A 22056-nucleotide genomic window follows, 5' to 3' on the forward strand; every position below is an offset into this window, starting at 1 on the left:
GTACTTACTTTAATGATTGTTACCTGAAAACTCCCTGGTTTCCAAGCTAAAATAATTATGCCTCCATCATGTTGAAACGAATTACTGGTGAAGCATCACCCCTTGAAAACCCTTTGATATAATTTTCCCATATTCTGAGCTATTATTTTCATTTCTAGTAGGCTAACAACATGAAAATTAAGCTTCTGAACATAATGTTGTACATCCTTCTATTTATTGATGTTATTCAATCCAATCACATTCCAGCATAATATTTTATCCATTTGTCCTGGAGGCTCCCCCCACCCCTCTCCTTGCTTACCTGTTATCTGAGGCAACTCCTGCCCATGTTCACTCCCTTTTTCAGTCCTGTCTTCTTCATGTTCCAAGGACTGAAAAGGGTTTTGTGTCTTAGTCATGGTCACATTAGATACACTGTCTCTAATAGGCTTCAATACCTTTTAAAAACCATGAGGATCCACCTCTTCATGTACAGGTTCTACTCTTGGTTCTTTTGAAGCACTTACAGATGCTATGACAACAGGTTCAGGGAAGTTTTGTGCCTTACCTCTAGCTTGAACTTTAGTAATCCAAACTTTTTTTGTCTTCTTCAACCTACAATCCTACTCTACATGACCAAAATTCTTACAATTCTGACCCCTTGTTGGTTTCCATTCAAATATAACAGGAACCTCAGTCAAGAAACCATGCTCATTCTAAAAACTGATATTATCAAGCAGCTTCTAATCAATATCTATTTCAATTAAAACACGAGCATATTGTAATTTTTCCCTATTTCTTGTTGCTTCAACATGTTTAATTGGATCACCTAATTGAGATACAATTTTATGAAGTGATTTCTCACCCTAATATTTTAAATGTAATCTCAATTGTACCCACACAGGAATGGTTTTCAAAGCTTCTCTTTCAAAATCCATGTTTGGATGACATGGTTACAGAATCACAACTTTTTTGTCAAAGGAGTAGTGACCCTCTAAGACTTTATCCCAAGACTCCATGGCCTTGAAACGAACAAGAAACATCCCCTTCTTTACCATAGCCACCTTGTCAATATTAAAGGTTTTCCAAATCCGGCACAAATAACCCTCCATCACTTGAATGGGTGGATTAGCTCCAACCACATAACAAATAATCGATGAGTTCCAGAAATCTATCTCATCCTGAATATCCTCTATTTCAATAGACATGTTCAAGTTGCTCATTATAATTTACACATATATCTTCCATTTCATTATGCTCAGACTCATTAATCAGATGATCATTATCATTATCAACCTCCAGATCATCCTCAAACTGCTGTAAAATAGGTACAGAACAATTACCTTTCTCAACAACATTTCCTTGAGCAGAATGAGTGCTCACAGTTGTAGCACTCCTATGAATGGATTGAAGCGATTCGTTAAAGGTGTTACGAATTTCAGACTGCTCTCTGGTTTCCTATAACGATGATTCAGGCATCATCAGTTGACCAATCCCTAACCCAAAATCTAACGACTCAATACCCAACATCTCCTCCATAGATTTAGTTCTCAAAGCTTGTGAATCGGATAAATGTCCTCTAGCCTTCTCCTTCCCTTTATCATTCTTACTTCCTTAAGAATTTCCACTAGATTTCCCTGTCATGGCAACAATAGAGAAGATATACTGAGAAGAAACTTAGTGAAGACGTTTCTAGGTTACTGTTCCATTCATTCCTAGAGAGAAGGCAGAGTTTCTCTCTCTAGGATAGCTATTTTGGTGGTTGTTGTTTTTCATCTTGCGTGAAAGAAGTTGTGATTTGTGGTTGTTTATGGCAATCGAAAGATTATTGTCAATTAGGTAAGGGATTGTGTTTCATTTATGCAAACATAGAATTTATAGGTTTCCTGAAGTCTTTGATGAAGGATAAGTTGCATCCAAAGACTGAAACCTTTTCTATTGGGTATAGTTGTTTTCCCGTCTCAAACTCTAGGAGTAGATCTTTCAAAGATACTAGGGTGGGCAATTACCTTGATTTTGAGCTTCATGAATTCACAAAATTGAGGGTGAATAGGGAAAAAGGATTCTGAGGAGAGAGATCAAAATATCCTAACTTAGACTCAACAAAGTGGAAGTTGAAAGTGGGGAACCAAAGATTAAGGATCCCCCAGTTGTTTTCTCTAAAAAATGTGAGCATGGTCGAGTAGGGGAATGATTTTCATGGTTTGGACGTTTGTTCTTTGATTTCTCAAATTGGAGGTGTGTTGGAGAGTTAGTAGTGTTTAGTTCTCTTTTTAGATTGGCATTGATCGAGATGATCTCTGCCTTTGAAAACCCATATCGGAAGACGACACTCCTGTTAAACCTGGTGGTTTTCAGCGAATACACTCAAATGTCGTTCTCATTCCAAATGGAGAACCCTGAAATACTCTCTCAGGAGAGTAATGAGTCACCACGGAACGTGACTATTCAAAGAATCATGAGCCAAGAATTTCAAGCGACAGAAGGTCGTTGGCATTGTTCATAAGGTGAAATGCACATCTCGACATTGGATGTTTGTTATTATGAACGACATTAATTCGTTCCTCCCACCACTTCTAGCAGGTAAGCTATACCCCTTCATTACAGGGTTCCTTTAACCAATAAGCTAAAATGGCTCCTCAATTCTCGCTGCTACGGTCCAGCTATTGTCAACCACATCCAACAGAGTTATGATTCAATTACCGAACAAAGCAAGCCTCTATTCGATCAGAATCTTAATAGTGTTACTAGTTATTTTAACTTAGTATGGTATGTAAGAGCAAGTAAAGCTCAATATAATGTTCTCATGTTTTTGTATTTTAGCTCTAGTTTGTATGCCGTATTTTAATTAATGCAAATTTTCTCGATATTCAAAAAAAAGACTTATATGTCTAACATTTAGATAGATCATACACTTTAAATATTCCTCTCTTCAATTTATCACCAAAATTGTTGTCAGCTCCAACTTTTTCTTATATAAACAATATAAGTAATCTAAATCTTATATTTTTTCTATTTCAAAATATATAACTATCTTTTTTATGCGATAGATTTTTAAGAGAAATATTTCACTTATTTTATAATAGAGGAAGTAATAGAGGAAGTAATATATTGTTTCCTATGAGCATGCATGTTATTATAGAGGTTGGGACATGAGTGGACTTTCCTACGTACATCTGAGTTTAGAGAAGACTAGGAGCTGCAAAATGCAAAAGAAGTATTCTTTACGCGTTTACCAAGAACAAGTAAAAGCATAAAACTGTGAACAACTAAATCATCACCTCAGCCCCCCATTACTAGTAAATAATTGCTTACATTACTTGACCTTTATTTAGTCAATTTTGCCATGCTGGTCTAATAGCGCCAATAATCATCTCTTAATGTGCTTAACCCTTTACCGGGGTTCCAATATGACGCAGCTGTCTTCATTGCATGCCCACATGTACGTACATGTGGTTCATACTATCACGCCAAATACTTTCTGGCCTTATTACTTATTACAATAATTCAAAACTATTCCAACTTCCACAACAAATAAATATACATAAATTTAGTGAATAGTTATTGACCACTTGACCTAGCTATTTGGTCAGTCTTATATTATGTGCTAAAATATAAATGTTGATAATATGAAGGGAAATTTTGAAAGAAATTTAGAGGAAAAGAAAACGACTTACACTGGTTAGTAGACTGATGGGTCTTTAAGAAAACTAATTTTGACCATTTCTCTTTTGAATTTTCAGCAGTTATATGTGAAGTGTACTTGGACTTTCGTTTAGATAATGAAGATTAATAAAGTTTTGGTCCACTGCGTCTTACTACTATAATGGACTAAGTTACAATTTACATTTATCACCAATAAAATACTTGAAAAATATACTTTGAAGTCAATTTCATTGGAAATTTACAAGTTAATTCACTTACTAAGATCTAACAGTTATACTATGAAGTGTGGAACTAGATGAAGACTACATATAAATTTCAAAAAAAATTGGTAATTAGATGAAATTTCAAAGAAAAGGGTGAACTGAAAGCTCTTAGAACTTTTCCTAAAATTTCAATTACATGTCCATAAAACATGTTAGCAAAACTGGTACCCGAGCATGCAAGTATCTTGCACGTAAATTTTAGACTATTATATTTGTATATTGATCTTTATTAGAGATATTGGTTCATTGCTAATTCTATTTTCTTTATCATTTTCAGAATTCAGGAGCTAGCACTGTAGTGACATATTTTTGTTATCAATTTCAAAATAAGAATGATTAGTAAAATTAATTTTAAGTTTATTAGACAATGTTTATTATATGACTTTTAGAATTTTAAAACCAAAAGCTCTAAAACTATTGGGATTGGATTGAAAGTAATGTACTAAGGAGATAATATAAGTATAACTAAAGAAAAAAAAGGTGGTTATACGTAAATCACATTACATAAAGAATTAATTGTGCAAGGAAGGAAAAATATTACCCTAATCTTAGTGACTAGGATAATTGTTATTCACCATCCCTTTAGATTAATGTATTATCCTTAAAATGAGGGTAATACTTCCCCCTTCAATCTTTCTCTTTGCACTATCTATATCATGGCTTCTACTATCACCTATATTCAACTTTATTTTCTTCATTTTATCACTATTATCCCTACATTAGTGTATTACTCACAATCCAAGCCTACCCTAAAAGTGATACTAAACGTACGTCCCTCAAACAATTATGATTCAGACTAAGGGCCGTTTGGTTCGAAATAAGGAATGGAAAGGGAATGGAATGGGATGAAAGGATGGAATGGAAATAGAATGTGTTACTTTAGACACTTATTTGTTTTGATGTAGGAATTGAATCATTGGCCTAATGACTCCCTTACTTTTTGTTTCATGTGGTGTGAGGAGGGTTTCAAGATGGGGGAATCAAAATCGGGCTAGTAAGGGAGTGAAAAAAATGAATAACCCAACCAAACATAAATAAGGGAGTGTGTTACCTCAATCCGTTTCCAAGCCTAAAATATTTCCAACCAAACGGACCCCAAGTCTAATACTATCTATACCATGCATGATACGTAGATGCTCAGAGGAGAAGTCTAGTTAAATCTTGTCATAGTTGTCATTTTGTCAATGAATGATGTCTAATTTGTACGTTGTGGAGGAGCTCGAGATGGTAGTTATAAGACTTGATATGATTCTTGCAATGCTTTTTTTTTTCATTGGTGCGTGAAGGAAAAGAAGAGAGTATAAAATCAGGATAAAGAATATGAATGCAACTTGTGGTTTGGAGAAAGAGGGTGAGGTGATCAACGAGGTTAGTCGTCTGCGTGTTTTTCATCAAAATGGTATGTAATTGTAGCATTCTTGTAGGATTTTTTTTTTTTTATCTCACCCCTTTGTGTTTCCAAATTTCCTGAAAAGATATGATAGTAAGGGGTTGGATTATGCTCCAAAACTAGTCAAATAGTTTTCCTAATAGTTAGGACTAGTTTCTAATATTTAGTTAATGGACTAACAAGTAGTGGTCTACGGTCTACCTAACGCGTCTATTTAGTGGGATAACAAGTAGTGGGTTAAGTAGTGGACATGTTATTAGTAGTGTTTTGTATGTCTATTTAAAAGTTGTTTTGTTTAGTTATTTATATGTAAAAAATGTATACAAATGTAGTCTTACTTTTTAATTTCTCCAAGTTATTCTTTTTTCTCCTCTAAAAATTCTACACAAGTTTGGTCATTGGATTTCATTCTTACTGTCAATTAGGCCGCCTCAAAAAATAATCAGAGTTTCGTGTTAATTATGAAGTTGGGCCCTAATTATAGAATTATTACCATCTTCGTCCCATAATATAGTGTTTGTTTTCTTTTTACATGGTCTTCAAGATATACTTTTGACCTTCAATATCCTCAATTATGGGTTAACAAAAAAAATATAAAAAAGTTGATATTATGAAAGTACATATTAAGGCGAACCTAACATGATCCTACATGAGCATGTTTTTTTTGTATATATTAATGATAATATTTGGTCAGACATTTTGACCTTAAGAGATAGAAATAAGCACTATATTATGGGACGGATGGAGTATTATGTATCAATTGTAAAATTTTAACTAATATATTCTACAAATATATCATTATTGTTAAAATATTTTTGAATTGGACAATATGACTCGAACAAACATTTGATTTAAGACTTTTGGGCCTCTAAAAATTGGGACATGTGAAATTGGTTTCTTTGGACGGCGTGTTCGATGGCCTTGCATAAAAGGTAGTGGTGGATTTTGGTTCTCTTTACATATATGTGATTTCAATTTTCTTATGACCCAAAGAATATTTCTCGGAATACCATGGTAAGAAGAGAAAATCCAATTCACATTACTTTGGAGGTTTCAACTTAAAATCATATGACAATGAGGAAAGTAGCCCCTTTGTATTATAAAGTGAACTTGAAGTTAAAAAAAAGTTATACTTCAAATTATTCTATCGATTGTTAAAAGCTGTTAAAGCGGATTGACTATAGTTGGATTTAAATAATAAACAATCAAAATGTTTGGTTCCCAGCTATAGAAAATAATAATTTGTTCTTTTAGAAATAAAAAGAATAAAATTAAGTTTACAGAATTAAAAAAAATTATAGAATTATTTTTTAAAATTGTTATGCTTCTCCATTTTCAAACATATTTCTATTTTCAAATTTGTCTATTTCATGTACCATTTAGCACATAAAACTTCATTACTATAATCTTCTTATACAGTCGTTTGCATATCATTATGGATCATGGATGCACTATAAGCCGCCTCCCTCCTCTTTCTCCCTTGCCGCTTAGGACAAAAAGCGACCTCCTTCTCTAACTTGGATATAGTTGATTAAATTAAAATTTCCAATGATTCGAGACAAATTATTTTAAGGTATTGATCAAACCAGTAATGTAACTAAAAATATATATAGTCAATCTATAATAAACAAAATCCTTTCGACCTCTACTGATAGAATCTTAGCTTCTTGTATTTGCAAACTTTACATTGTCTAAATTAATTGCAGTTGCACTCCTTACTCCTTAGCTAAGCGCCTAAGCCCCGCATACTTGTGCAATTCATTAAACCAGCACGGTTGATTCTCGTCAAGTACTATCATATTATCTAGAATTTAGAACATTGTTGCAATTATTGTACATACGAATATCAAAAAAGATGTTTTGTACTGAAATCTAGCAAAAAAGAACGTACAGTGTTCTTTCACCCTTGCAGTTGCACTCCTTACTCCTTAGTACCGCATGTATGTATTTCCTCTCGTATAATATAATCTATTCTAACAAAATCCATATCTATATCCTCCGATCGGATCATCCTCGCTCACTCGTGACATCAAATATAAGTATAACATTTGCTTTACATTTCCTCAGTCTAAAACTTAAGAGGCAACTATTTCTCCTCTCGGGTCCCAAGTCCCAACTATTATTCTAATAAGCACAAGAATGCATTGAGTTAGAAACCCCATAAAGAAACCCGATTCAGAAAAAAAAATACTATTATGAAGAATAAAAGCTTAGATATTTTTCATATTTGTTTGTTTACTTCTGTTGTAATAAATAACAAACTTAGTTGGTTGTTATAACTAACTAAAGTTTTTGTTATTACTGTAGCTCAAGTACTATAAATACTATATTCTTCTCTCCTTGCCTGATCAAGTAAACATAATACAAAATTAGAGATTCTTCTCTACATTTCTTTCTCTCTCTATACTTCAATACTCTGATAATTTTCATGGTATCAGAGCAGATAAGCTCAATTTCTTCTCAAATTTTATAAGATTTTCTTCTATAATCCTCATTCTTCCTTAATATTCTTGAAATTTCTCTAAAAATGGTGGAGATTAATACGAGTGAAGGTGATAAAGACGATCAGAATGTAGAGAATTCAAGTTTACTTTCTGGAAACATACTCAATGTAAGTTCATCTTATAACGATCCTCTTTTCATATCAAACTCAGATCAAACTATGAGCAAATTGGTTGTTGTTAATTTGAATGGCAACAATTATGTTAGTTGGAAGCGTAATGTTCGCAGAGCTTTAGTAGCTAAGAATAAACTAGGTTTTGTTGAAGGAACGATTGAAAAACCTGAAGAAAATGATAAGAAGTATAGTCAATGGATGTGTTGTGATTACTTAATAATATGTTGGTTGATGAATTCTATGAATGAAGACATAGGAGAGAATTTTACATTTGTTGAAAGTTCTGCACAGTTGTGGAATGAGATTGGAGAATGTTATGGTCAATCTAATGAACCACAAATTTACCAATTTAAGCGTGAAATGGATAATTTGCGTCAAGAAAATCAGTCTATTATGGTATACTATGGTAAACTGAAACGATGTTGGGATGAATTACAGAATCTAAGAAGTATGCCATCTTGTACTTGTGGAGTTTTGTCTAAATGTAGTTGTCATTTCTCAAAAAGATTGGCTGATTTTGAATCTGAAGAAAAATTGATGCAGTTTTTGCTAGGCTTAAATAGCGGATTTGATAATGCTATTAGTAATATTTTAGCCATGGATCCATTACCTCCTATCAATAGAGCATATTATCTAGCTCAACAAGTAGAGAAGCAGAAAGAGGTGAGTGGATTGAATCATAGAAATGAAGTTAATGCTCTACTTGCACACAAACAGTCTTCTCATGCTAGAGGAGGAGGTGTATACAAGAAAGATTGGAGGAAAGAGAAGAGTGACAGATTATGTGAATATTGTAAGAAACAAAGACACACTAAGGATGCTTGTTTCAAACTTACTGGTTTTCCTGATTGGTTTAACAAGAAATATGGAGTTAGTAACAGCAATTCTTATGGAGGTCATTCCAAGATAGCAGCTAATGTTACTGTTGAAGACTATGCAATTGAAAATGATCCTTTAGAGCTAAGTACTGCTGGTCCAGTACTTTATTCATCTGATAATAATGCTGCTATCAAGAATGAAGATGTAGATCCTGTAATGGTCCAGAATATAATGCAAGAAGTTATGAAGGCTATGAAGGGAAAGCAACTTGCTGGAAATACTCATTCTAGCCAGTCATTTGTCAACTGTGCAGGTACTACTCCTTCTAAACTACAAACTCACAATACCTGGATTGTTGATTCTGGTGCCACACTGACCATATGACATTTGATGATAAATTATTAATTAACAAAAGAAAATTGTGCAAGATGATTGAGGTTGGATTACCTGATGGAAGTAAAAATTTTGTTTCTGAAATTGGAGATGTTGTTCTGACTAATACTTTGATGCTTAAAGGTGTGCTATTTGTGCCTTGTTTTCAGCATAATTTGATCTCTATTGGAAAATTGGCTATAGATTCTGGTATTGAAGTAGTATTCAAATATAACACTTGCACATTCTATTCAAATCATCACTCTATTGTTCTAGCCAAAGGCCAATTGATTAAAGGCCTGTACATTCTTAATCATGATGATGTTTTCAATCCAAGTTTAGTTTCTTTTTCTTCCTCTTCCTCACTGGCTACTACAAATGTGGCTGTTAATCAATCTAATTCTCATAATCTTTCTACTAGTGATGATAATTCTTTTCATATCTTACATGCCAGACTTGGACATCCCTCTGTATCCACTATGAAACATCTCCCTGGGTGTACTTGTCACCCTGATAATGCCTTTTTTTGTGAAGTTTGTGTCTTAGCTAAACACCACAAATTACCTTTTCCAAGAAGCATAAGTAGAGCTTCTCATTTGTTTGATCTTATACATATGGATCTTTGGGGTCCATATAGAATCAAATCTCTTACAGGAGCTTCCTATTTTCTAACCATTTTAGATGATTACAGTAGATGTACATGGACTTTCATGTTACATAATAAACTACAAGTCTACAGAACCATTGCTTCCTTTCTCATTCAAATTGAAACACAGTTTAATACCAAGATTAAGGTAATTAGGTCTGATAATGGCACAGAATTTATTCAAGAACAATGTTTAGATATGTTCATGAATAAAAAGGTATTATTCATCAGACTAGTGTTGTTGGTAGACCTCAACAAAATGGAAGAGTAGAAAGGAAACATAGACACCTTTTAGAGGTTGCCAGATCCCTGAAATTCCATGCAAATCTTCCTTCCAAATTCTGGGGTGAATGTCTCCTTACTGCTACATTTCTCATTAACCTAATGCCTTCACATATCCTCAACTGGAAAACACCTTATGAACTTCTTCATCATAAACTTCCTGCTTATTCTTCTCTCAAAGTGTTTGGTTGCCTTTGTTATGCTTATAACAATGACAGAACCAAAGATAAGTTTACACCTAGAGCTAAAAAATGCCTTTTCATAGGCTACCCTTTTGGTCAAAAAGGTTATAAAATGTATGATCTAGAAACTCATAAGACATTTGTTTCTAGGGATGTCATTTTCCAAGAAAATAGTTTTCCTTTTCATCATCCTTTATCTTCTTCACAATCTGCTATTCCTTCTTCTGTTCCTCTCATTAACTTTGATGATCCTTTAATTCCTATATCTGATACTACTCCAATTATGAGTCCTACATATTCTTCTCCACCTTCTAACTTTACTTCTGCTCCTTCTATTTCTGAATCTATTTCTCACTCCATCTCTCCACCTTCTCCTTCTATCATTTTCCCACATTCTTCTCCTATTTCCAATTCTGGTTCTACTTCTACCTGTATTCCTTTACCTCCTCATACTACTACTGTCTCTTCTACTCCTTCTCTCAGACCTGCTTCTACTAGACAAGCTAAACCACCTTTGAAATTTAAAGATTTCATATGTCCTACTCTTCCTACATCTTCTTTATCTCAATCATTTGTTGTTCATTCTACACCTTGCAATGTTATATATGAACCTACCTCTTACAGAGAAGCTAGTCAATATTCTGAATGGAGGTTAGCTATGCAAAAGGAATTACAAGCACTTGAAGCTAATAACACCTGGGTTCTTACTTCCTTACCTCCTGGAAAGAGAGCTATTGGCTCTAAATGGGTTTTTAAAACAAAGTTCAATCCGGATGGTACAGTTGAGAGATTTAAAGCAAGATTAGTAGCTACTGGTTATCAATAGGTGGAAGGAGAGGACTTTACACACACATTCTCTCCTGTTGCTAAACTTGCTACTGTTAGAGTAATTATCTCTCTAGCAACTGCCAAACAGTGGCCTTTATGTCAGTTAGACATAAACAATGCTTTCCTACATGGGTACTTAGATGAAGAAGTCTACATGAAGCCACCCCTTGGATATGATCAAGCTAAGCCAGGGGATGTTTGTCATCTAAAGAGATCCTTATATGGCCTAAAGCTGGCTTCAAGACAATGGAATAAAGAGCTAAGTAAATTTCTTGTTTCTCTTGGATTTCTTCAATCCAAACAAGACTATTCTTTATTCACAAGAGATTTAGATGGGGAATTTCTTGTTATTCTTGTATATGTGGATGACATGGTACTCACTGGTACCTCACAAGATCAGATCAACACTGTTAAACAAGCATTGGACATTGCTTCTGTAATTGTCTGGTTAGAAGGATTGTTGCAAGATTTACATGTTCATGTTCCTCTGCCTATTACTTTGATGTGTGATAATAAAGCTGCTGAACATATTGCTCAGAATCCAGTCTTCCACGAGCGCACTAAACACTTGAAGAGGGATTGCCATTATGTCAGGGAGCAAATTGAAGCAGGCTTCCTTCAAACAACTCATGTGTCTACTCATCATCAGTAAGCTGACTTGCTTACTAAAGCTCTTGCTGGACCTCAACATCAATATATTGCTTCCAAGCTTGGACTTGTGGACTTGTCACATGTCCAGCTTGAAGGGGGGATATGAAGAATAAAAGCTTAGATATTTTTCATATTTGTTTGTTTACTTCTGTTGTAATAAATAACAAACTTAGTTGGTTGTTATAACTAACTAAAGTTTCTGTTATTACTGTAGCTCAAGTACTATAAATACTGTATTCTTCTCTCCTTGCCTGATCAAGTAAACATAATACAAAATTAGTATTATGCTACAATACTTCAATACTTCAATACTCTGATAATTTTCTACTATCATTGTCGTTTTTGTATTTAAATTCCTAAAACATATAGGAACAATGTATGATATTGAAAAAAAAACCCTTTAATCTCTCGAACCAAACGTCTGAATACTCATATCATGCTACAAAGGTTTATCTTGTTTCAAAGTCATTTAAAATCTTGTATGTTTATAATCATCATGATTCACATATTTTTCCATTTTAAGAGCCCTACACACCACCATAGATTTCTTATGATTTATAGAAGGAACATGGTATACCTTTTTTTTTTTTGAGGGGAGGAACATGGTATACCTTAACCCATTGACAAATTAAACTAAAATAAATGCGGTTTCTGAGATTTGTTTGCACTTTCATCACAAGCAATGAAGCAAGGTCCGACATCGTAAACTATCATCATGAAGCATACATAAGAAATAGATTGGAAATACGAACAACCTTCCTCAAATTTTACGAATCATTAGACCTTTCACTAGCTTCCATATGCTTACCGCCCTGATAAAAAAAAAAAAAAAAAAAAAAACTACGTATTAGTTTCCTCATTATACATCGTCCTTGGAACTGTTCCCTTATTTGTCCCAAAAAAATATTAGTCCTATCTTCCCAATCTAGAAATTCTCGTTCTTCACTGTCAACTTCATATCCCTTCAACCTATCCTCTCATCTGGTCTGACAACTCTGCGTCCATAGTATCAAGGACTGAGAAACATCTCGTGCAACTTCAGAAGAAAAAAAAAACGCAACATCTCTTGCAAGAAAAAATAATGTGGTACGTACCATCAAAATAAGATTATATACATGAAAACCAATAAGGCGTATAAGGGAAATGTAATTATTAACATTTTTTATTTTGATAATCTAACTCATTTAATTAAAACTCATAAAAGAGTTCAAGACATACATCAAGATACCAAGCTATAATTGAACAAGAAGACAAATACCGTAAGCATCAAAACCAAACACTCCAAACACAACAAGAATCCCAAAACGAGCTAGAACAACACTCGTCTTCCAAATTGAAAAACCTAGAAACAACACGTAAACTTACCAACTGATAAACAACAAACTAAGATAACAAGATCAAACAAAGCGACAAAAAAACTCATGAACTCTTTAAATGTTAAAGTAACGAAACCCTAGCCATTCGGATACCTCTCATTAACACCATCTCTTTGCTACTTGAACCCCCTTTTCTTCACCATTTTCTAGCGAAACTCTAGATTCCGAAGTGCTTGAGATTAGGGGTGTGCACCGGTCCAAGAATAGACCGGTACCTGCAGGACTAGTGGTACGGGATCTCTGGAATTTTTTGGACTGAAATTTTTCCGGTCCAACCCAGTTTTGGACCTCTTGGATCGCAATCTGTATTTTGTTCAAAAAAAAAACTTTTTAATATAATTCATACATATTTATAAATTAGATATATTAAAATATAATAATCTAACAACAATAATATTAACGTTAATAAAGAGTAGGTTTTTAAATTTCTAAATTTTTCACCTTCGAAAAAACTGAAATTTGGGTCCAACCGGTCCGGACCAGAATTTTGTGAGTTTGGACCGAACCGAATTGGAAATCTAAAATCCTAATTTTTGGCGGAACGGGGACCGCACTGGAATCCTCGGTCCTGTCCAAATTCCTGTCCGACCTTACCCTTTGCATACCCCTATTTGAGATCGATTATTCTTCTCCATATTGTGAAAGAACTCAAGATGATTAAGCATTTGACATTGATTTTTATTTATTGGCCTTTGAAAAGGAGGACTTGGCAAGACATTACTCATGATTGAATCAAGCGACAACAATGAATCCTAAGTAAGATCACCAACTGAATCTACATTTCTAGCATTTCCTTTAGTATATACAAGTAGAGACTTCATCTCCATATACATAGACTGAACTTTCTTGACACACACCTCATTTTCAAATGTAAAGGCACTTGCATTGCCACTGAAAGCAGCACTTTCAGGAACCTTACTTTCTAGATTTGCTGACATTTTTTCCTTGTTGACACTAGCGTTTTTAAAAGATTCATTGTTCAACAAGCACATCGCATAACAAGAGAGATTTGGTTCCTTAACATGATGAACCATGCTCTAGACTCAAGCTTAGCAAGATGACTAGAGCCAACCTGCAAATTTTCTAAGTTTAGCAAAGAATCCACTTCTAACATGAACTCACTATCGATAGAGAGAGAACGAAGTTAAATGCTTTTGACATTAATAATTAAACAGACATGACTCCAACTAGAGCTGTCAAAAAATGACCGATGACAACTTGAGCTGAACCTGTAATGATATGTAACTGATTTGCATCTGAAATTTTGGTAAAACATGTCAAATGTAACCTGACCAGTACCCAACATGATAATAACTGATATCTTATCTTGACCTAATACTTTATGACCTGAACCGCTACCTGCCCAAAAAAGTGCCTGAAGTGATCCTAACAATTCGAACTTGGTTCGAAGCCTGACCTGATTAGGACCTGAAGCCGATTATAATTCGATGCAACCTGTTATTGTCCTGACGCGTTGCGATCTGTTACCTGCTTTACCAGACCTGTTGCGATCTGGTACCTGATTTTACCCGACTTGTTGCTACATGTTAGCCGATTTTACCCGACTTGCTGATTTTTGATAACTCGACTTGTCATTAACTTGACCACATAGCAACATAAATAAACTTACAATAGCTACTACAAAAAAGGTATATAACTAGATGAACTATTCAAGTATTAATTTTCAATGAAATCTTAATTACGATACCAATTTGAAGTAGTGACACACAAGTTTCATGACCTGTCCCATACTTTGAGTGACCCCAAACCAAGTATGGCACGTTGTTCTTCTGACCCAATTATTACACAACTCGATAACTACCAACCTGAACTTGACTCGAACCTGAGCCAAAAACGTCATTCTTCTGACCTGATAAGCATCCGACCCCACACATAACCTAAACTTGAAATCACCTTCTATAAACTTGCGATAAACCAGCCCCGACATCACATGATCATGGAAGATGACCTGTCCGAAATTCAGTGTGTTGAACTCGATCGAACCAGAAAGAAGAATACCGAGACAGAGTTGAATGAATTACGACCGTTCCCGACTTGCACCCCACCTATTTGATTCATTGACCTAACACGACATGACCTGAAACCTGAGATGACCCAACTTGAACACGAATCGAGTAACTGAATTGACAGCTCTAACTCCAACTAGTAAAATGTACGTCAACAATGTCAAGATATATTCAATATACAAGTATCTATACTCAAGCTAATATCGTTCTTGCATAATTTTTTTAGATCGGATATTTGTGATTTATCAATTTACATGTTCAAAAGCAGATCAATTATTTTGATTCGAGTTTTGTTGTCAAAAAATCTACTTCCTCCATTTCGAATTTATTGCAACAAAAGAATATTTTATGTCTCACAAATAATACCTCTTTATTGCATTTAATTTGAAACAAGGGAAGTATTATGTTACTTTATATCTACAATCGCTTTTCTATAATATCCGATATTTACTTTTCAATCCTATTTACCATGGCTACATGATAAATTAAACATAAGTTTTTGGATATGGTGGTGTTGCTTAATTATAGTATTTCTCATAATAGTGTTCATACTCACCAAATCACAGGATCCATCCTCCCCACAGAAATATTGTGGCCCCTTTCTTTGTGGAGAAAAAATAGTCCAAATTTCGTAATCCCTAATCAGAACTTTACCAAACCAAATTTCTCCCTATATACTTTCCCCTCCAAATTCCTCACCTACCAAACCCAAATGGATAGACAATGCTGGACCCAAATTTTATTTAATTTATTAATATCTATCTATATAAGTTTTTTGTTAGTAGTTTTCATATGAGATATATGACTAGTTCATCTCACTAAGTTAAATCGCCTTTGTTTGACTAAATTGAGATGGAGGGCTATACAATATACAAATACAATCCACCACAACCTAGTCATACTTCAACAACCCTTCTTCTTTGCACTTACCCTTTCATTTCCTATTTAGTGCTATGGTCCAATCTTCCATCATCCACCGTTTAATATCCTAACTCACTAATCAACGGTCATCCTTTCTCCCAACCAACCCCCTTTTTTTGTCCAAAAAATAAAAGAAAAAAGAAAAAAAATGATGATTTTAGGCCTTGTTGTTTTATCGGCCCACCACTCTCCTTACCTACCACACCCAACATCATCTTCCCTCAACTCTATTTAAAGCCCAACTCATTCTCTCTCCTCCAACAAAAAATTAATTTTACATACCATCACACCAAACAACTGCTCCCTTAATTATTTTTTCATCTCTTCAACTCAAAACTCCCACATCATCATTTGTTTGCTATTTCCTCTATTTCAATCTTACAAAAACACATCCAAAATCACAGAAATGGAGGCTAATCAGCAATACCAAAACGGATCATCAGAAATGGACCTTTGCATTGGAGGAAAGCCTATTCAGGCTGACCCATTGAACTGGGGAAAGGCGGCCGAAGCGATCACCGGTAGCCACCTTGATGAAGTGAAGAAGATGGTTGCGGAGTATCGAAACCCGGCTATTCGTCTAGGAGGAGAAACACTTACAGTGGCTCAAGTAGCGGCCGTAGCAGCCGCCACTGGACCTCATGAGGCAGCCGTGGAGCTAGCTGAATCTGCTAGAGCCGGAGTTAAGGCTAGTAGTGATTGGGTGATGGATAGCATGAATAAAGGAACTGATAGCTATGGTGTTACTACTGGTTTTGGTGCTACTTCTCATCGTAGAACTAAACAAGGTGGTGCCCTTCAAAAGGAGCTTATTAGGTAACCAAACTACTACTACTTCTATTAATCATTATTACAACATGTACATACTATTATCATTCTTATTGGTGACCGACCAATTATACTGATGTTATGTGGGGGTTATATTTTTGGGAGGGGGGTATTCCAATGATTTACTTACGTTTTAGCGTTAGATTTTTATTACGTAATTCATCATTTCGTACTTTATTTGGAGATTATAATGTTATGGGATGTGATGGGACCCAATGAATTTGGATCATGCAAAAAGGGTGAGTAATTATCTTAGAATTTAATGCTACTACTGCTATTATATCAACTTGGAGAAACTGAAAATATAAATTTGTCTAGAACCAATTAGTAGACAAGAAAATTCTAGTTTAATTTCGCCATTATCCTAAATTATCGGTAGCATATTATAGGAGCATTTTGTGTATTTTTTGAGATTAAATATCGATGTAATATGCACTATACACATATTGCGATAATAAGTTGGAATATGTTATAGTAATTAATTTGGTGTGGTACGACCGACTTAAATTAGTAATATTTACTGACTGGTCAAATTCATGAAAGGTAGATCCAAAAATAGGTAAAGTCCGTCATTTCTCATAATTGAGTATACAAGATGATACTATAAAGTATAGATTAAATAAGTTGGTGGTAAGAATCAAGTCGAAACCTTCATCATAGCAGAAAATCGAGGGAGGGAGACGTGATTGTAAACATAAAGAATTAGTATAAAATTGTTACATCATGTGTAAGTTTCAATGTCCAACTCATGAAATGATGAACCAATTTCATAAATTAAGATAGAAAATTTGTCTGATTAGATGCGTCTATTTGAGCTGTAGTGCATGAAATTATATAGGACGACTCATTCAAGTATAGAAAATTGTTGAAGCATCTTATAACAATGAGTTGTAGATAAATCTGTTACTACGTACAAGCCATGTGCTAGTTACTATGTATCTATCATGGCGTTGACGAATTAAGTTAACAAATAATGTTGGAGAATCTGCCATTCTACCTCCACCATTTCATAATTGAAGAGTTTTTCAACTTTTAATCAAATTTTATAAAATCATAATAATAAAAAAAAAAACATTTCTATTAATTATACAATTGATCAATCTCCATTTGTTATATTTTTTAGAATCAGTGGCGGATCTTGAAAGTTTTGCTATAGGGGGCAGATTTTTTAATTCACAATAATATATTATGATGTCGTGTAACTTGTTTTTGTAGGCTGGGTTTTGGACTCTAAACTACAAGGTTTTATTTTATTTTTTTAAAAAAAAGAACCTATGGGGGGCAGGTCCATGCCTGCCCCAATGAAAATCTGCCATTGCTTAGAATAATTATTCTATATATAACACTTCCATTTAAAACTAAAATCAATTATCTCATCATCAATTTTGAAAATTAAGCCAAGAAAATTAAATAAGTTGAGTTTTTAATCTTATTATAATATATTTGAGTAGTCGGGTATATATATATATAATCTAAAAGAAATATTTTAATATTTAGAGATTACATATTAGAATATCCTTTTAAGAGATTTTGAAAGGACTTTTCATGTTAAATTGTTAAGAGTTAGTTGAAGCTCCTAATAGTAGGCTACTTGTCTAACTACTTATTCATAACCACTACACCAATAGCTCGAACACTCCAATCAAAGCTTCTACATATAGAAAATAAAAAGTAAAAAAACACACATACTTGTTCCCGCAAAATCATGCCAACTTATATACCAAACATACTCATTTTGGCTCCTACATGAAAATCAAACACCTATCTTGAATCTTAAGACTTATTAGATGAAGGAAGTCAGGAAGATACCTGTCAAATTTCTCCTTACACTTTAACCAAACTCCTTCAGATAAATTCAAGTTAGTGTGTGGTGTACCTAATTCTAACTTCTAAGAAGACAATATTGCAACTCTTATGGAGTTGTACTTGGGGACAAAACTTTAGTTGAATTATCTACTTTTGCACTATATAACCAACTCAATGAATAATTCTTATTCTTATTTTCAATTATATAACTCGTGAGTTAGGCGATCTTGTTAGAATTATTTGTTCATACTAATTTTCATTTTTCGAAAATAATAAAAGTTTTTTAAAGCACCACACATAAAAAAAAGGTTATTTTTCATCATCATAGTAAATAAATATATATTTGTCTTAATAAAAGTTGGAAAACATAAAATTCAACTATTATTCAACACTTATTAAAACCAATTTAAAGGTGTATACTTTTGACTATTAGATGTATGATTGCCAAAATGGTACGCGTTATTATATCATTGTCTTACATATGTATCCACTCATCTCTATTACATAAGTGTTGCTCGCACGTTGTTATCGCTCCATGTCTTTTCTTCCCTTGAAGATTAATAAAAGTCTTTGATTAAAACAATTTGCATTTGTCTCATTAGTTAATAGTAAAGTTTGAGTTGGGGAATTATTATTATCATTTCATTTTCATAAGCATACTCCACCGACAATATAAATGGGTATGGTAGATCAAACCCGTTTACCTAAAAATCCATCAAATTGGATTGGTGGATTATGATTGAGCCTTTACTGTCCCCAATTTAGTTGGGGTAGTTAGGAACTTAATACGCCCACTTTATTAGAATTATCCACAGTAAAATTAATTCTTAGTGGCAGTGTCAGATTTTGGCATGTCATCATGATAAATTTTGTCCACCTTCTAAAAATAGAAATTGACAAAAGATTATGTAAATTGATACATAAGTACTCCCTCAATTCCAATTTAATTGCTACATTTGTTTCATCACAGTTTACGAGATGCATTTTAAACACCAAAATCTTGAGTTACATATATGAAAAAATTATAAAAATTATATATTTGGAAAAATATAAATTGGGACGAATCAAAAAAAAATCCGACGTGACTATTGTTTATGATCATAAGCTAATTTTTATGATTTACCTTAGTCATTTATATTTGTTACTTATGAAAAAATTATGTACAACAGATTTTTGAATGCTGGAGTATTCGGCAATGGAACAGAATCAAGCCACACACTGCCTCACACAGCAACAAGGGCAGCTATGCTTGTGAGAATCAACACTCTTCTTCAAGGTTACTCCGGTATCCGTTTCGAGATTTTGGAAGCAATCACTGGACTCCTCAACAACAACATCACTCCTTGTCTTCCCCTTCGTGGAACTATCACTGCCTCAGGGGACCTTGTACCACTGTCTTACATTGCAGGTCTACTAACAGGCAGGCCTAACTCCAAGGCCGTAGGCCCTAATGGTGAGGTCCTTAACGCGGAACAGGCCTTCAAGGCTGCTCAAATCAGCTCCGGCTTTTTCGAGCTTCAGCCTAAGGAAGGTCTCGCATTGGTAAATGGTACTGCAGTAGGTTCAGGGATGGCATCCATTGTCTTGTTTGAAACCAACATTCTCGCGGTGCTGGCAGAGGTTATCTCAGCTGTCTTTGCTGAAGTGATGAATGGAAAGCCTGAGTTCACAGATCACTTGACCCACAAATTGAAGCATCACCCAGGACAGATTGAGGCTGCAGCCATTATGGAACACATATTAGATGGTAGCTCATACATGAAAGCTGCTAAGGCACTACACGAGTTGGACCCATTGCAGAAGCCAAAACAGGATAGATATGCTTTGAGGACATCACCTCAATGGCTAGGCCCTCAAATTGAGGTCATCCGTTTTGCCACAAAGTCCATTGAGCGCGAGATCAACTCTGTTAATGACAACCCACTTATTGATGTATCACGTAACAAGGCCCTGCACGGTGGAAATTTCCAGGGTACCCCTATTGGTGTTTCCATGGACAACGCAAGGTTGGCTATCGCGGCCATTGGAAAGTTGTTGTTTGCTCAGTTCTCTGAGCTAGTCAATGACTATTACAACAATGGCCTTCCATCAAACCTTACAGCAAGCAGGGACCCCAGCTTGGACTATGGGTTCAAGGGCGCGGAAATTGCAATGGCTTCTTACTGTTCCGAGCTTCAGTTTTTGGGTAACCCAGTTACAAACCATGTCCAAAGCGCAGAGCAGCATAACCAGGATGTGAACTCCTTGGGTTTGATCTCAGCCCGTAAGACAGCTGAGGCAGTGGATATCCTGAAACTGATGTCATCCACTTTCTTAGTGGCACTATGCCAAGCTATTGATCTGAGGCATTTGGAGGAGAATGTGAAACATGCAGTGAAAAACACTGTCAGTCAGGTGTGCAGAAGGGTCCTGATCACTGGTTCCAATGGCGAGCTCCACCCAGGAAGATTCTGTGAGAAAGAGCTTATCAGAGTTGTAGAAAGAGAATATGTGTTTGCTTATGCTGATGATCCTTGCAGTGTCACTTACCCTCTGATGCAGAAACTCAGACAAGTGCTTGTTGATCAGGCCTTGGCTAATGGTGATAGTGAGAAGAATGTGAGCACTTCGATTTTCCAGAAGATCGGAGCCTTCGAGGAGGAGCTCAAGGCACGCCTGCCTAAGGAAGTAGAGGCTGCACGCGCTGCCTACGAGAGTGGTAACTCCGTTATCCCAAACAGGATTAAGGAGTGCAGGTCTTACCCTGTGTACAAGTTTATTAGGGAGGAGCTGAACACCAACTTGCTTACTGGAGAGAAAGTGATATCTCCAGGAGAGGAAATTGACAAAGTGTTCACTGCAATATGCCAGGGAAAGATTATTGATCCTCTTCTCGATTGTCTTAAGGAGTGGAATGGTGCTCCTCTGCCTATCTGTTAATATAAGCTCAAATGAGATATACTACCACGTTAATTATCATGTACTATTTGTTTTGTTTTGTTATAACCTAATGTTCAAAGATTTATTTTGTATTGTCATGGCTTTTAGAGTAAAGAACAACTTTTGTTTTTTTTTTTACTCCTTTTGTAATGTTAAAATGTAATAATTATATGTTAATTACTTGTTATTGAACCTGCAAAGTTACCAAGAAATAAAATGGCAACTCTTTATTCTTTTCAATCTTGTTTTACACAATTTTTTTGTTTTGTTGTTGTTGTTGCCAATTTGTGTAAACACAAGTACAATTGAATGGTGTGACTATTTACTCTTTGTTGGTAAGATTTTGCTTATGAAGTCTAAAGTCTATAATCCAAAAGATAGCTTACTCTGATTGAGCTCAGCTGATCTTTTCTATGCTTCAATTCTGCTCTATAGATGTTCTTCTAGTCTTAACTTTTAGAAGGCACAACATTTGAAATGTTGG

The 22056-nt window shown here is 34.7% G+C and overlaps 1 protein-coding gene across 1 annotated transcript; it reads left to right on the plus strand.

Annotated features, from left to right (window-relative positions):
* Positions 1 to 16267: 16267 nt before the first annotated feature.
* LOC104898673 (phenylalanine ammonia-lyase) lies at positions 16268 to 21812 on the plus strand. The gene is made up of 2 exons (XM_010685777.4): positions 16268 to 16835; positions 19823 to 21812. Exons 1-2 carry the CDS (start codon positions 16426 to 16428, stop codon positions 21570 to 21572), a joined length of 2160 nt encoding a protein of 719 aa, XP_010684079.1. The 5' UTR covers positions 16268 to 16425; the 3' UTR covers positions 21573 to 21812.
* The last annotated feature ends 244 nt before the right edge of the window (positions 21813 to 22056 follow it).

The sequence above is a fragment of the Beta vulgaris genome, chromosome 7, assembly GCF_026745355.1.
Source record: "Beta vulgaris subsp. vulgaris cultivar EL10 chromosome 7, EL10.2, whole genome shotgun sequence".
NCBI lineage: Eukaryota > Viridiplantae > Streptophyta > Magnoliopsida > Caryophyllales > Amaranthaceae > Beta > Beta vulgaris.